The sequence below is a fragment of the Anguilla anguilla genome, chromosome 6 (genome assembly GCF_013347855.1).
Source record: "Anguilla anguilla isolate fAngAng1 chromosome 6, fAngAng1.pri, whole genome shotgun sequence".
Classification (NCBI taxonomy): domain Eukaryota; kingdom Metazoa; phylum Chordata; class Actinopteri; order Anguilliformes; family Anguillidae; genus Anguilla; species Anguilla anguilla.
Genome location: NC_049206.1, coordinates 53,204,524 through 53,221,103, shown reverse-complemented (window position 1 = coordinate 53,221,103; position 16,580 = coordinate 53,204,524). Strand labels below are relative to the sequence as shown.

The 16,580-nt window shown below is 40.0% G+C and overlaps 1 protein-coding gene across 1 annotated transcript; it reads left to right on the top strand.

Annotated features, from left to right (window-relative positions):
• Positions 1–3,536: 3,536 nt before the first annotated feature.
• Positions 3,537–6,040, top strand: cited2 (Cbp/p300-interacting transactivator, with Glu/Asp-rich carboxy-terminal domain, 2). Its single transcript, XM_035424224.1, has 2 exons — positions 3,537–3,761; positions 4,142–6,040. Exon 2 carries the CDS (start codon positions 4,150–4,152, stop codon positions 4,864–4,866), a length of 717 nt encoding a protein of 238 aa, XP_035280115.1. The 5' UTR covers positions 3,537–3,761; positions 4,142–4,149; the 3' UTR covers positions 4,867–6,040.
• The last annotated feature ends 10,540 nt before the right edge of the window (positions 6,041–16,580 follow it).

Below are 16,580 nucleotides of genomic sequence, written 5' to 3'. Positions count from 1 at the left end.
ACTCCTTTGTTGCTTCAACAGTACGTTTGGGACCGTTGTCTTGCAGTAGGATGAAGACCCATCCAATGAGTTTGGAAGTATTTGCTTGAGCATGAGCCAATAAGATGAGCACTTAATTCTGCTGCTACTATCAGCAGTTGTTCATCAATGTTGACAAGTGAGCCAGTAGTGGGGGCAGCCATACATGCCTGAACCATAACATCCCCACCACCATGTTTGATAGCTGATGCGAGGCAGCTTTGGATCTTGGCTAGTTCCTTTTGACCTCCATTCTCCAGTCTCAGACCTCCCATAATCAGTAATAAATGAAAATGAATAGTTAAAGTATAACTATTCGCATAGCAGTGCAAAAACATAGGACATAAATAGGCTGAGCTCTCTTCACCACGACTGCGTGTGTCCATTGATGCCACAAAACTGGTTCAATAGCACAAATGAATACCGTGCCATCCCATCTGAACTCGGTTAAGAAAAGCAAGGCCTTAGGACTCATTGAACAGTGCTTCACCTTGCAGCAGGACAATGACCCCAAACATCTAGCTAAAACAGAGAAGGAATTTTTCTGAAAAAAAGTGGAATGCTCTTGACTGGCTCAAACACCCAACCTGAATCGAACTGGACATTGATTTAATTTGCTGAAGACAAGACCGAAGGCAAAAGCCCCTGAAACAAACAGGAAATTAAGATGGCTGCAGTACAGGCCTGACAAAGCATCACCGGGGAAGATACCCAGCATCTGGAGTTGTCTGTGAGTTACAGACTTCAGGCAGTTATTGGATGCAAAGGATTTGCAGCCAAGTACTAAATATGATGTGCTTTATTTTTTTAATACTTTTTTACATTTTCTATTTTTACACATAGACAAGAACAGAAACAGAAAAGGTAAAGAAAAAGTACAATAATAGTTAAAAATAAGACAGAAGAAATATAATACAACATTAATACTAGAATATACAATAGTTACAAAGATACAGAGGTACACTAAGGTGAATGGCAACATTTCTTTTCACATCAGAATCTTGCAGTGCTCAAAGTCAGTCCAGCTTAAAGTCACGGTCTAAGAACACATCAGACAGAATTGCAAGCCAATTAGGAAGAACTATGCAAGCTCTAAATGGACCAATGAAAGGGAGCTATTCAGATGACATCTACTCACAGTCTACAATGGAAAGATTAGATAGACAATTTCATTATTCTAAATCAAGACTTACAATTCCAATTAGTGGTCCAGTGTCATTGCCACTTAGGAACCCAGTGATTCCCTCTGAGTGAATGTTACACATAAAAAACCCAGAACAGCCGACAAGAATAAAGCCTCCCTATAACATAAAAGTCAAAGGGTATGGACAATGCGCTTTCCTCCATTTTAACTCCATGTATATATATATATATATATATATATATATAGAGAGAGAGAGAGAGAGAGAGAGAGAGAGCTCCTCCAGCTCAAAATAGAGAAAGCAACCGCATCCGAAATCTTCCTTGGGTGCATTTCTAAGTATTTATTTCCAAAATCATCAAAGAAGTAATACAGATCGTCTCTACTATTCCCCAAGAAAATAGAAGAGTGATCAGTAAAACTGTGTGATTTACCCTAAAAAGCAAATTTACAACCATCTTCAACCAGTAGCCATGTGACAAATGCATAACCTGGCCTGTCTCAATACATATCTAGCTATATAAATGACATCTCAGATCAAGTTTAAATGGATAAAACTGAGAGACAGCTCACTGCAGGGAAAGTAAAGCAACCACTAAGTGAGGTCAATGGCTGCTTTAGTTTTAGGTTTTGTGAGGAGCAACAACATTCCATTCATTTCCAATCCAAGTCCTTGTTTCCTTTCTTTCAGCAAATCTTCTCCATAAGGACACATTCCAGTTTCACGCCTCTGACGGGGGAAACTGCCTGCAGAGATATCCCAGAATCCACCTCACCGGACTTTTCACACGATGCACCCCCCGCCGCCAGTGACCAGCGCCTCTTTCTCTAAATGAATGGCTCACTTAAAAAAAGTCCATGCATTCCACTGAGACCCACTCCTCATCCTCTGTATTATCCACGGGTGCCCTCACGTAGTTCCCCTTCACTCTCAGTCAACAAGACTGCTGTTTTCAAAATTCTCACAATGCATTCTATTGAGCTCAAGAACTATGTCAAGCTGCATGAGGATCGCTACAAAAACAAATTCTTTGTGAGGGGACAGGAAAAGGTCAGGTTCTGAAAAAAAATTATGCATGCATGAAAATTAAAGTTTATGTATAGATATATTTCAATCAAAGTATAACGTGTATTTATAAACTGCTATATGCAAATATCATATTTTGTGTTGATCCCTTGGAAATCCTGCTCACCAAATTAAAAAACTTAATTGAACTGAAACACTGAAACTGAACTGAAAAACTTAACTGAAACACGTTGACAGTTTTTTCCCCTAATTTATTTAGTAAGAATTTAAAAGCTGCTACCTACGTTTTACCATGCATGTGCCTGATCACATTTTATTCAACTGGAGAACATTTTATAGTTTTCTTGTGCAGATTAAAATACAATAAAACTGGATGGTTGTCAATATGTTGTGACAAATATGGTGGTATATATATTTCAAATTAATGGCAACAAGCCATGGCTGAAAATAATATTAAATGTATTACTTGATATGCTTCATAGATTGTGCTGTATAGCCTACAGGAAAATGATCTTAACATCAACATTAAGGAAATTATTTTATATCCCGGTGTGTACGTGTGTGTTTATAATGTGACTTGAATAATTGGAAGCCTATTTCTGCTTCAGTTAGTCCCTGTTGGGGCTGGTGTGTGGACAATTCAGTGTCAAGGGAAACTGGACTCCTACCCCATAAAAGAGCCGGGGGGCGGGGGTCTGCTTGTTAAGCGCGATGGCCATCCTTTGGGGTGGGGTGAATAGGTTTGTTTACAGAGCAGAGACACCTCTTTGCTTCAGCTTGGATGCCAACCCACCAGTCGCGCGCACTACTCAGAGCGCACGTCTGCAAAGTGGATTGCTGCTGGGCGCGTGCAAAATGTGGAGCTGAGACGCGCTGCAAACCGAGCTGCGGTTGAACTCCGCAGAATGCATATGGAGCAAGTTACAGGGTGCAACACAATTTAAATATAAGCACGAATCATGCATGGTATCAACAGCCATCTATTCAGCTATTGAAAGAGAATTGTGGGGGGAATATAAAATGCAATATCGAAAGAATAAAAAATGTTGCAAATTGTGAGAGCAAATAATTATAGACCAGTGCCCTCGCTTGAACACAAGTAAACGGTATACGTAGTTAAACCAGTGTCAATAAAAAGTGCAATGAATTGAACACCTGTTGTTTTGATATTTAAAAACTTTGGAAAACATTGCACCGTGTTTTCCCACTCGTTCCTTGAGCGGAACAGATTTAGCAGCGATGAGGTAATGCGCTTTGGTGCTGCTCCACATAAGGGACGCTTGGCGCTAGGACTCTGCTCCACATTTCCTACGATCCTGAATCCAGAGTTTTCTCTCCTCCGATTCAAGGTTTGGCTCGCTCCGCCCCTGCATGATTGCATATCAGTACTAGCCGAAAGCGCGATGAGCACTTTTTTATTTTGGGGGCTGAGGTCGAAAGTATACCAGCCTGTTGTTCGTCGTGACCAGTGCTTGGCGATTTGGACAACACATTGCACACTGTAACTGGAATCAATAACGTTACTTTCTTTGTGGTGACAGCGGTACGTCGCAGTCCGGAGATTCAGAAGAGGAGGTAAAGATCTTGTAATCTGTAACTTGTGTGCATTTGTTATGTGAAAGCTTCCAAATTAGTATTATTATTTGCGTATGAGGCACTGACATTGAAAAGCAGATGTTCCTGTATATTTTACGAATGTGCGATTTTCCCTCATCGCCCCAGGGGGAAGTAAGTCTAGTTCTTGGTGTTTTTGGTGCATGCAGTTAACTGTTTAAACATGTTGGTACAATGTAACACACTTGGGAGGCGTACCTGCAAAGTCCACTTTGAAACAACCTCCTTAGGAATCGGTGTCGTGCATTGTTACTATCGTAACCGTGCGTCTGTTCTGTTGAGTTGGGTTCGGCGCGCATTCAAACTATTGAAATGTTGCCGTTTTATTCATTTTGCTGTAGATAGGGGAATGGCAGACCGCATGATGGCTATGAACCATGGACGATTCCCCGAAGCTGTAAATGGTCTTCATCATCACCACCCTGCACGGAGAATGGGAATGGGTCAGTTTTCAAATCCACATCACCATCAGCAGCAGCAGCAGCAACAGCAGCAGCAGCAGCATGGCTACAACGGGTTAATGGCAGATCATTTGCACTACGGCGGGGGCAATGTGAACTCGAATCACGGAATCCGACATTCTATGGGGTCTGGGAATGTAAGCGGGGGGCATCCGAGCGGTAACATGCCTCCCGCCGTGCGCTACAATTCTCAATACGTGGGACCCGCAGTCAACAGTCAAGGACAGCTCGCTGCCAGTATGCAGTTGCAGAAGCTGAACACACAGTATTACACCCACCACACGCATCAATCTCATATTCATTATATGTCCGAGTTGCATCCTGCGAACCATCAGATAAACGGACCAGGACAACAGTTCAGAGACTGCAATCCAAAACACAGCACCTCCAGTTTGCCTCCACCGGCGCACCATGTGCCTGCAGCAATACTGCCCCCCAACGTCATTGACACGGATTTTATTGACGAGGAGGTCTTGATGTCTTTAGTCATAGAAATGGGATTGGACCGCATAAAGGAACTACCAGAACTGTGGTTGGGCCAAAACGAGTTCGATTTCATGACAGACTTTGTTTGTAAGCAGCAGCCAAGCCGAGTGAGTTGTTAATCTCGCCAAGTGGACTTATTTTACATTTTGTTCAAACGGACTACTAAAACATTCCTTCGTTTTGTTTGATTTGCATACAGTGTGTATCAAATGGAATACGTCTGCAGCGCGTTCGTGACGGGATTTAGCTCTCGTGTGTTTAATAACGATTTATTACAGTAAAATGTAGTAGTACTTACTGCACACCACTGGTGACAAGGAGGATGGTGTGTTTGACTTGTTGGGTTGTACTGCCATCGCGGATTACGTTTTGTCAGAAGGATACGTGCTATCAAAGTTTATGCTATGCATTATGAATTAATTTAAGAACATTGTAATATGAAGAAAATAAACAGGGGAGGCCTATAATCAAGTGGCGTTCTTTTCAAAGGAAAAGGAAATGTTGAAATGCTGTGCTAGCTCAAATATTTATTTTCCTGCATCATTTAAACATTGGATTAGAGTGGTTAAGTAATATAAAAATTCAAATAAATGCATCATTCTAAATTATGTAAGTGGATGCTTGTAGGCAAGTACTGTGTTAATTGTTCCGGACAATAATATACTGTAAAATTTAGTGGCCATATATTTACCAGATATCTGTGCTGTTAAATGATTTGTCTGATTACCAAGGAAGAAAACTGCAAGATGGGTGTTGTTGTTTTTTTTCCCCCTCCCTCTGAAACTAGTCTCTGAAATGTATTGTCTGTAATCACTGATGCCCTTGCTCAGAATGAGTCTCTTGGTTTTGGTTCGGTAACATTCATATACGATTCACGGAGGTCACTGGAATTTCTAAGTTCGGAACTCCAGTATGGTGGGAGGAGGGGTGACGTGTTCGCGTTCTTCATGCTCAAATGTGTGCTGTCTCTAAAAGGACAGAATGGTTAGTGGAAATGTATACACATCCCTGAGTGTTTCACACCCTCCCCCACTCTTTTTATGTATTGACAGTAAATGGTGTGGAATGTTGACAGAGCAAGAGAAGATCATGTCACAGGGTTCCTCTTCCTCATTGGTTTTCAGATTTACACCACTGTGCTTATTTAGTTTAATGCGATATATGGCAATACTACTGTGTTGAAGCTTTCTAGGAAAGGTTGACAGTATTTTTGTACATTTTTTAGAAGAAAATGTTAATTTATTATATTTTAATTTGCAAACATAAATAAAGGCTGCTGAAATGCATTATTAATTTGTGTGTGTGTGTGTTCAATTAGTCCTTTATGGTTTACACCTCCTGTCGTGGTTTTGGAATTGATTTGTTTGAGTAACACCACGCTGTAGTGCTTGAGGATTGAGTTTACGACCAGAAGGTTGTAGGTTCAGCTCCCATTTTTGGCCCTGTTACTGCAAGAGTAAGCACAGTAAACAAGCCTGAATCCAGCTGTAAATAAATGTTACAGCATGTGAAACTGTTCACCAAAGGGCGTTAATTACACCACAGCTGAGTTAAGGAAAGTAGGCCTGCGTTCTGTTCTCATGCCATTCACATCTTGGTCCATGGATATGGAATATTGGTTATGGAATATTCATCATGTTAAAATTAATACTTCATCTAATATGAGGCACAAGCCACTCTTGATCTTTCCAGTATCATGTCAATGTACCCTGTGCCATTGGTTGGCTCATGAGTTTGAAATAGAGGCGTCTGAAATCTTCCTTTAAACTCATCATTGGCTTCACCCCTTTTGTTCATTTTTTTACCCAGTTCTCTGAATAAGAAAACCCATCCGCCATCTGCGGGAAATGAAATGCATCTTAATTGTGTCAAGGATGTTGCATGTTCTTCGTTCATGTTTTGTTAGATCGTTCAAAAGATAAAACACAGTTCAATTTATTGAAATTAATGTAAGAATACACTTGCAGTTAACTGAATATCAAACCAGCTTTTTGTGCAGAAAGTAATTAGTTGGCAATAACTAATATCAGTTAATAGCCTGGTGATCTGCCACAAAAGCAGAGCTAATAGCTATAATAATATGTTTTCTGGATGCAAAACCATTGTTCAAATTGTTCGCTACAAGTGAGCAAGAAATGTAAAAGGTTTAACAAGGTCTCCAATAGGAGACTTTGGAAATACTCCTTTGTTCAAGCCTGTATTCCTACAAATTAAAGTTAAGGTTCCCTAAACGATGTACACGTTTAACACAGTCTCTTTCAGGAAAGGAAATATAGACAACTAACAGCCATGTTGAAAAACCTTACTTATTTCCTGACTGTCTGACCTTAGTTTTATTCAGAGAATACTGCAGTTGTTTTAATCATACACCTGGAAACATATCTATTATATGATAATGATTATGTATAAAAGATGTATTCAATGATAAATATGTATTAGGCTATACATCATGTGCACTTGTGTACATTTACATTGTAAAACTGAGGAGATTGTGAATGCCTTGACATTTTGAGGAGTTTGCTTTTTGATACCTGTCGTGCAAATTGGTTGAGACTGGTGTACTGTATTAAATTGGAACTTCTGCTTTTTTTAGGGTAATTATCAGTTAATAATCATATACATGTCAAGTGAACATGATATCTAACCAGGGCTTGGAAGAATATATATTTGTATGAAGTGCTGGGCACATTTCAGTTCAAAGTACAAGGCATACACCTACTAAATGGGCTCCAGAATGAAGATTTAGATTCAGTGATAAACCAACCACTTATCTTGGGTTTCATTCTCCGGTGGAGCGACAGTTAGGGCGTCTTTTACATGCTAACGCAGCGAGGGGGCACAGAACACTTTGCACTACACACACTGTTTACACTCATCAGGCTAGCGCTTACAGCAACAATGCACCTTTCCCTCTAGGCAAGTAGTTAAACTTCAAAAATAAATGCAGTCCATTTACCATTTAGTTGTATTCCTTCTAGAAGTGTTCCAGTCAGCAGAAGCTTGAATCTGGGGGTCTAGAAAGGTGGAAATCTGGGTTGAGAGATGTTATCGCATAAACGGACTAGGTTAGGTCGAGTTTAGCTCCGATTTAGCCTGGCTGTGTCCCAGTCGGCTAGAAAACATTTTCATCTTATACCTTGCATTTTAGGTATAGCGTTTTCATCTTATACCTCAAATGCAATGCCATAAAAATAGCAAGAGGTAGATGGGAAATCAAGGTGGGCATCAAGCAAAGTCCATGGTCTACAAATGTTTTGGTGTACACTGGTTAGCAGTATCATGTCACAATAAAGCGTTTACTGGTTTCAATTATGTATGTGCTCTTGTGCAGCATTTTAACAGAATTTAGTATTACATGGTTATGGTGGCTTTTAAACATCCTTTTTGATGACATTCAGCCCTTATACAACTGTTAAATTCATTATTTTACTGTCTTTCTTAAACTGTCAAATTCACCATCTCAGTCACAAAGGGGAGATTTAAACTGATATGTTAAGCAAAAACATGGGACTGTGCATGAAGTACCATAATGGAAGCTGCACTTGTTTAATGTTGCTCTTGAATGGTACAGTACAGCAACACGCACATGCTCACAGTCTTTATGTTCAAGCTATTGCTGGCCTGGATTGTGGGATTTCCATTTACGCACAGGGACTTCAAAGACAGTTAATGATGAGAAACGATGTTGTTATTGTGTATGAGAAACATATACGTGAACAAAAAAAAACCTGCATAAAAGGGGGGTCTTCATATAAATCACAATTCAAACCGTTGACACTTGTAATAATGTCCCTTGAATATTATCAAATTACTGGTAAATGGATGGAACAGTATTGCTTGCTTTTGGCAGAGGAAGTTGAAACACACTGCCTTAGGGATGTAATGGTCCCTGAGATTATAAAATACTGCCCTGAGGTGAAAAAAAAAACAAAAAACAGGCTTTTGAACCAATCAAGGAAGAGTTTTTTGAGGCAAGGACAAGAGGTATATAACATCAATCCATGGAGGGGATCTAAATCATCTTCAGTACTCCTGTTTTAGCTGTTTAAGTATGTGGAGGAAGCATGCAGGGTATAGATATCTGAATCTGAAAGTTTACAGGTTCAAATGCTTGATGTAGCACTGTTTTAACTTCAGTCAAGGTACACAGGCATAATTGCTTCAGCAAATATCCGGTTGTGAAGATGTGTGTCATTGCTTTAAAATGTGAGTCATGTATATTGCCCTGTACCTCTGCTAAGCCAATACAGTTATGCAATGCTGTGCAAATTCCTATATCCAGTAAAGGTAATTGGAAGATGGTAAAACACCATCTACATCAATAAGTCAAAGAAAATATATAAAAGACTGAATTAAGATAATTTCACAGCATACTTAAAAGTCCTTAAGTATAACATACAGGGATTTCTACTTGTTTGTCCTCGGGGGGTTGTTCCTCTCAAACACAACAGCCTTCCTTTCATAAAAAACCAAATAACTAGGTGTCTAGTAATCATTTTAAATGAAGATACATTTAACAATGCAATTTGCAAAGAGAGAAACGACATATCCAGGGGCCTGATGGTATATCAGTAATTGTAATTATTATTAAATTAGTTATTATTGATGACACCATAAAACAAAAAAGAAAACATCGAATGCTCTTTCACGGAATTGCCCACATGAATTGCACAAACCCTTGGGTTATATTACATTTCTTTTCTCCTATAAATAATTTTAGTCTCAGGGTTCTAAATTAGATTTTTTTTTTTTGTTAAATCTAAAATTGCCTGACTACAGTACATTAATGCCACCCTTGTGATTACAACTATTTCCGTCACTCCACATTGTGCCAGTGGCAACTGCCGCGCCTCCCAAACCGACGTTCGCCTGTCACAATTCGCTGATTGTCTCATTGTGCTTCTCCGCCACGCTTGTGCAATCCAGGCAGTTCTGGAACCCATAGGTTAAGATGTACCGCTACATAATGGACCGCAATTGCATTTAAATTGCTGTACGACAAAAAAAAAGAAAAAGAAAAAAAGATACCACAATGCTAGGAACACAGGAAGTGAAGACATGGTGAGGGGTGGGACAATGGAGAGGGGACTACGGTTTAGTGGCGGGTTGGCGGTGTAGCCTAATGGTTAGGGAACGGGGACTTGTAATGCAAAGGCTGTGGGCTCAATTCCCATCTGGGGCTCCTGTTGTACCCTTGAACAAGGTACTTAACCTGAATTGCTTCAGTACATTACATTACATTGCAGGCATTTAGCAGCTGCCCTCATCCAGAGTGACTTATACAGCTTACATTCCCTTCATGCCATCCATTCATTCAGGTGAATATTTAGTGAAGCAATTCAGGTTAAGTACCTTCTCAAGGGTACAATGACAGTGCCCCACCTGGCAATCAAACATACAATCTTAGAGTTACAAGCCCGGTTCCTTAACCATTATGCTACGCCGGCACCCTCGGTTCGAGCTTGTATAAATGGATTGTCGGTGATGTAATGTAATCTGTGTAAATCACTGGATAAAAGTGCCTGCTAAATGTCAAACTGCAAAAAAAGTGCTAAAACTGAGTGCTTTTTACAACTGCGAATAGTAACCATTAGTATAGGAGACATGTTATGCAATCGGGGGAGTTCACAGTTACCTGTAACAGGTTGCGGAAGCTTCTTTCATTCCTGGAGAAGGCAGTGGGCCCAGGTGCAGGGGACAATCAGAGAGCTTAGAGCATCTCGAGCTTCAGTCACATAGCAGAGCAGCAGTTCACAGCAATGATCCACACCTCATTGAGCAATTCACAGGTCATTAAAGACACAGGAAACAAATGGAATCCCGGCAAATGAATGTTTCTCGTGTTTTGTCCTTAACAAATACCCCAGATTGTGTTACAGGAGAGCCATCTCCTGTGACTAATTCCGATGCTATGCTAGAAATTGGCTGTAACCCCACACATTAAACCTAATTCCATCAGCGCTGTCTGAATGCGAACCATCTTGCAACGTTCGGCACCATTAACCAGTCGTACATATTTTCCTGGGGATATGTGAAATTCAAAAATAAGCTGGTGACCTTACAAAGTTTCCCATATCAACGAGTGTCTACGGAAGCAACGGGAAGGAAATCAACATGTAAGCATTAGATAAGAACACATATCCTGTGTGTGTGAGTGTATGCTTGCATGCACGCAAGTGTGTGCACAAATGTGTATGCATTAAAGATTCTCATTGTCAGCAAAGACAAGAACAGAGATATCTTTCAGGCCGCAGACACAAGTGTATGTCATTAACACACTGACATGCATGTAAATGAGTTTCATATTATCAGCTGACCTGTCAGAAGCACAATGTTATGATTGCAACTTAAGAGCTCTTGAGGGATCTTCGGGGTCTATAGGCAAGTGTTTCAGCCCAGCTTCTGAAGTCCCATACTGCTTGGTGTCAAGAAACTCATTGTAATGGTGCAAACTTAGTTAGACTGCATGTCATGAATGCACAGCTGGGCATTCTGAAGCAATTTGTGTTAAGTTCCATTCATAAGGGCATAACAGCAGTGCTCTGGCTGAGGATCAAGTCCACAATCGTTAAGTTAACTGGAACAGTTCCCTAACGTTATACTAAACCAACGGCACTCTTTTTTCTCAAACAATTCCACATTAAACCAGGATAAAAAATGTTTAAATGATTTCTTACTTGATGTGAGGCGGATAAAAATATTTCATTTGTGTGGGTGAAAAAAACATGAGCATGTTTGTATGAGCACGTTTGTTTTCCTCTTGCTTATTTTTTTTTTCATCAACAAAATTCTCTTTGGCAAATATTTAGAGATCCTTCTTATTATGTAAATGTGAGTAAAATACAAATGGACCGCATTTGTTTTAATGCCTAAATGACACCTGAAATGTGTTTTGATATGGCTGAGCGCGTTGGATTTTTCCAGAGAACACACAGTTCCAGGCTTCGTTCCCTTGTGCCTATTTTTACCATCCCGGCCCTCGCAAATGACAAAGTCATCTTTGAGTGAGAGCACCTGCGGAGATGTCATCTCGGAGAAGGAAGTCTCTGCCTTTCAGGGTGTTTGACACGACCACGAATCTTTAACTGGACTTTAGGCTTTTTACTGCAACAAACTCAAAGCGGGACATAATCACAGGATTTTTTTGTGCCTGATGCACTGCTCTGTAGTAAATTAGCACGAGCTCAGCAGGTGGGGTTCCTGGCTGTTTGCCTAAAATTAATTAACGTTTATATCGAGTGATTTTTTTAGTTCATTTGTTTTATGGGAGAATCGCGCAATTAAATACTGTGGCAATGCAGCTATCTGGGGGGCAGTGCATGAAACAGCCACAGTCATTAGCGCTGACTGGGACTGGAAGAAAAAAGAATGAGTAAGCTATCTGTGTACATATTAATAAAAAATGCATGCATTCAAAGTGCTTTATTGCAAAAATTCATAAAAAAGGGAAAATAATGAAGATAAGTAAAGCAATCACATTTAATGTGCTAATAATGCGAAAATGGTTCCAGGAACAAATTGACCAAAAGCTCAGCCATGCAAATTAGACTTCCTTGTAGACCAGTAAGTAAGGGCCAACTCAAAAGCCAGTGAGTTTTACTGTCTTGCACACGGCGGCCAATCAAGTCCAGTTTATGTATCTGTGGGTAACATACTTGAGATTAAATGCCCATATGACCTCCCATTCACATCTAGTTCTATTAGCCCTGAAGTTTATTTATCTATAAATAAATAAATAATCGGTTGCAATAGTGTGAACTTATTGAAAGTAGTCTCCATTCAGAAAGAAAATGATATGAAGGGCTAAAAAGAAAGGTTATTTAGACCCATACTTATGTATCTTCTTTGATAATGTCCAATAAGAGCTTAGTCAGAAAGATATCCTAACACTGCTGCGTATTTATTTTCTTTGTGTTGAACAGATAAAAATGCAGTCTTTTTGCTCTTTAGGACAGTGAGAGAAAGATGTTTTGGTAATGGAAAATCATACACTCAGAGACACCATAACTACCAAAAAAACGAAAGGAAACAACAGTAGGAAAACAATATGTGGCGTGGAGAACAGGGAAGGTGACATTCCTGCCCAATCACCCACAGAGTGAGTCCACAGAGCCAACCTGGCAACCTAGCGGCAATGTCGACGGTGTGGGTTTGGCCATGCGAGGACACACTGGCGGTGGGGACGAATGCCAGTAAAACAGAAATGGCGGGTCAGGCGCTGTCGCAGGTAGCGCCAAAGGAACAACGACGTGAAGAAGCACGAGCCTCGTCCGTCCGCGATCTCCGCTCTGCTGTCCTCCTCAAAGCTGATTCATTCTGAGGCTGTACACTGCCTGCCTCCCGTGTGAAAAACCCCCCAGAGGTCCATAGCGCGTCGTTCAAAAAACATAAGTCAGGGAGATACAATGTCAAGGCAGGCAGTGAAGTGTGTCTTGTGCGCGTGAAAGAAATCCTACCCTGTTACACAGTATTACAAACACGTTTGATATTTTCTGTTCTGAACATTTTTCTATTCTTTTTTTTCTAGTGACAGGCCTCAAAGACCCCAGATAACCGATGGCATTTTAACCACCATGCTTTACTAATCACTGTGCTGTGTGTCCTTGTTGTTTTAACTAAACTCAATAGCACAGCATAGCAACGATGTAGCTCTTTCCTTCAGCTTTCAGACCACACAGCAAGAAAGTCCCTTTATTCCCATTATCTACAACATAATATTGACAGTATAAACAGTGTTATACATAATGTTCTCTGGGAACATTCATTAGAGTTCCTCTTTCAGAATTGTATTTGTTTTTGACTAGCCTTTTATTGCTTTATATCCAGTTCGGAATGGCCAATCATATTTTTTGGCCTGTTGATATTGTCCTTGGAGATAATGTAGCACGCATGTCCTCTAAGGTGCAAGCCATTTTCTTTTTCATTCCAGAATCCTGCAATGCTCAGCCTTGCTGCCTTTCAGTCAAACTAGAATTCTTACACTGTTAATAAAAGGGGGGAAAAAAGTGAATTTTACAGTAAAATACTTGAAACTGGGTTGCCAGAAATTAACTGTATAAATAACAGTAACGATATGGGCATATGGCAACAGGCTGGATGTCTAACAAGTGTTAAATGTATTACAGAGTTTCAAGCTAAAGATACAATTATTTATTTCAGCTGTCTACAATTTCGTATCTTCGCTATTTTACAGACTTTTACTGTAAAATTCACCGACATTTTTTACAGTGTATGCAAGCTGGCATAGGCAGATTCCCCCCTCCCTGAGCGGTGGTACCCAGCAAGCAGGCACCTATCACACAACATCAGGGCCAACTATCCATCCGGCAATGCCACAGTCCACTACCGGCAGGTCTACCCACCAACTGTTTAGCGTTTTTTTGACTGATAATCGTCTCGACTACCTCACCTCAGCTGCTAACAGTTCGCTGTGGCATAAATTTACAAAGCAGCAGGGGAGCAACAGCTGTGGTGACAGCAAGCCACCTGTGGGCAGAAAGTGGTCGCTACACGTACGCTGGATGGGTGTTTAGGCCAGTTAGGAAGGACTCCTGACCACGATTGGCACAGGTAGAATTCAGTTCTGGAACGCAGAGTGCATAAGTGTTCTGAAATCTGAAGCCTTAGCTTGATTCACCATTCAGAGGCTTCTGAGGAGCTACGTTTTTTTAAATAATAAAAATTCTATCACAGTCAGAATATATTTTCCCCCCAATTCCACATTATAAATAAAGAAAATTTGCGAACATCTGAGCGCAACCGCCTATGGTCTGTGTGAATTCAGAAAAGGTTGCGATTTATAACTACCTGAAGGCTAAGCTTTATTTAATTTGAACCTTGTTTTTTTTTTTCTTTTGTTTTTCCTCCTAATTTGGAATGCCCAATTATATTTGTACGCCTGTCTCATCGCTGCAGCCTCCTCCGCAATTCCGAGAGAGAGGAGAAACGCACGTGCTCTCTTCCCCCATACCCCCCTCCCCCCCAAACCCCCCTCCCCACCCCCCCAGCTGTCATCACTTTTCACTCAGGAGTCCGCCAGCTGAGCTGAGCTGAGCTGTGCGGTCCTTACAGTCCTTGCTTCAGAGGAGTGCACTTCACGCTCAGCTGGAGCCGGCACACCACGTTCGACAAGTCAACCAAAAGTCCTGCGGTCGCACGAGCAGACGGGGAGAGTTCTGCTGACCATAACCCTCCCTCCCTGGTTGACTCTGCACAGGATTATGTACTGTTCTGTAGGGCTAAATTGTTAAAAGTGTTAAATCAACTGTTCACAGAGTACATATGATCCCTGTTGGACTGATATGCACTCTGTTAGAATTGAATTAACACTGGACATTTTAGTGCGTATTCACAATTAAAGGTTTGATGGCAGACTGTGGGACACATCCACACACGAGAACCCAGTATCTAAGCTGAGCAGCTCATCCAGCAGTCCCCAAGGTTGGGTTTCTATGTAAATATAATGGTCTTACAATTGAGAAGGACACTGGAGTACTCTGCCTTTATCTTTGTACAGTTGTATTGCAGCAGTGTTATTTACTGAGACCTTGACTTTTTGGTCCTTGGCTCTGTATTTTTCATTTTAGAGTCTTCTGAAATGGAAAAGACAGATTGTGTAGTAGTATATAATTAAGTCATACTTCCCCAGAAATACCTCATTATTATTAATAGTTTAACATTATCTTCACATTTGAAAACATGTTTGAATTTTTTTACAAAGAATTTTGTTTGAAGTTTTTTTTAAGTCTTAATGACATCTATATTTCATTACAGCTTTGCAGTTGATTCTTTTCAGATTTTTCCCCCTCTTGAATAACCACTGAGAACTTTAATTAGCGCTATAATTATTTTTTTGCATGACTGAATTTTGTAATAAGCTAAAAATCTACCTGACCATTAAATCTGAAATTTGAGATTCAATAAATTTGATTTAAAGTTCCAGCGCACTTTAAAGGCTGTATTAATCATATAGGCATGTACAATGAATGAGTTAATTACCCAAGATTCATATATGTATGTATATGCATATGTATATACTATGTGTGTGTGCGCGCGCATGCATGTGTGTAATATACATTTAAATAATTTACCCAATATTATATTTTATATAGAATCTGATATGATACTTCATGCAGTTTAGCAGTGTATCTTAAAACCAATAGTTTTGTAGTAAACAATATTATTGTTTCCTCGTGGTGGTCATGGTATTGTGCTCTTTAAATACTTTTATTTTTTATTTATTAATTTTTGTTTTTCATTTTGTTTTAAAATATCTCTAAAGCACTTTGCACTCCTGCAAGAAAAGCACTGAATAAATAAAGCATTGCTATTTGTAATTTGCTAGTAATGTGAATGGGAATGTTTTTTTTTAAGGTTCATTAACATTGTGTGAATATGCCATAGTCTTTCCTATTTTGGAGGCAGAATAGTGTGGATGATATTTTTATGTCTCTAACTATGAACTTGAAATGGTGGATGAAATGCTAGTGACTTGATGTTAACATGCTCAACAATTGAACCAGACTTCCTAAGCACTGCCTCAGCTGGCTTTTTGCATAAATCCGTAGTCCTTTAAAGGGGGTTGGGGAGGCGAGGGGAGGGAGGCGGGGGCGGGTGATAGCTTGGGATGTCTATTATAATGTTGGTTTGTCAGTTTTATTTTTATTTCTGCTCTGTCCTCTCTGACTGCACACTTGCCAATTGCAGAAGGCTTATTCCAGGTTTTTTAAAAGCAAAGATTGTCTGGAAGCCCCTTGTTGTAAACCACTAAACAATCTAAATCTTATTTTCTTTAAACACAGGGGTGTTAAACCAAAAGCTTAATTTATGCAGT

Bases quoted from the DNA above. Each gene is read 5' to 3' on its own strand.
- cited2 (XM_035424224.1), top strand. From the start codon at position 4,150: ATGGCAGACCGCATGATGGCTATGAACCATGGACGATTCCCCGAAGCT.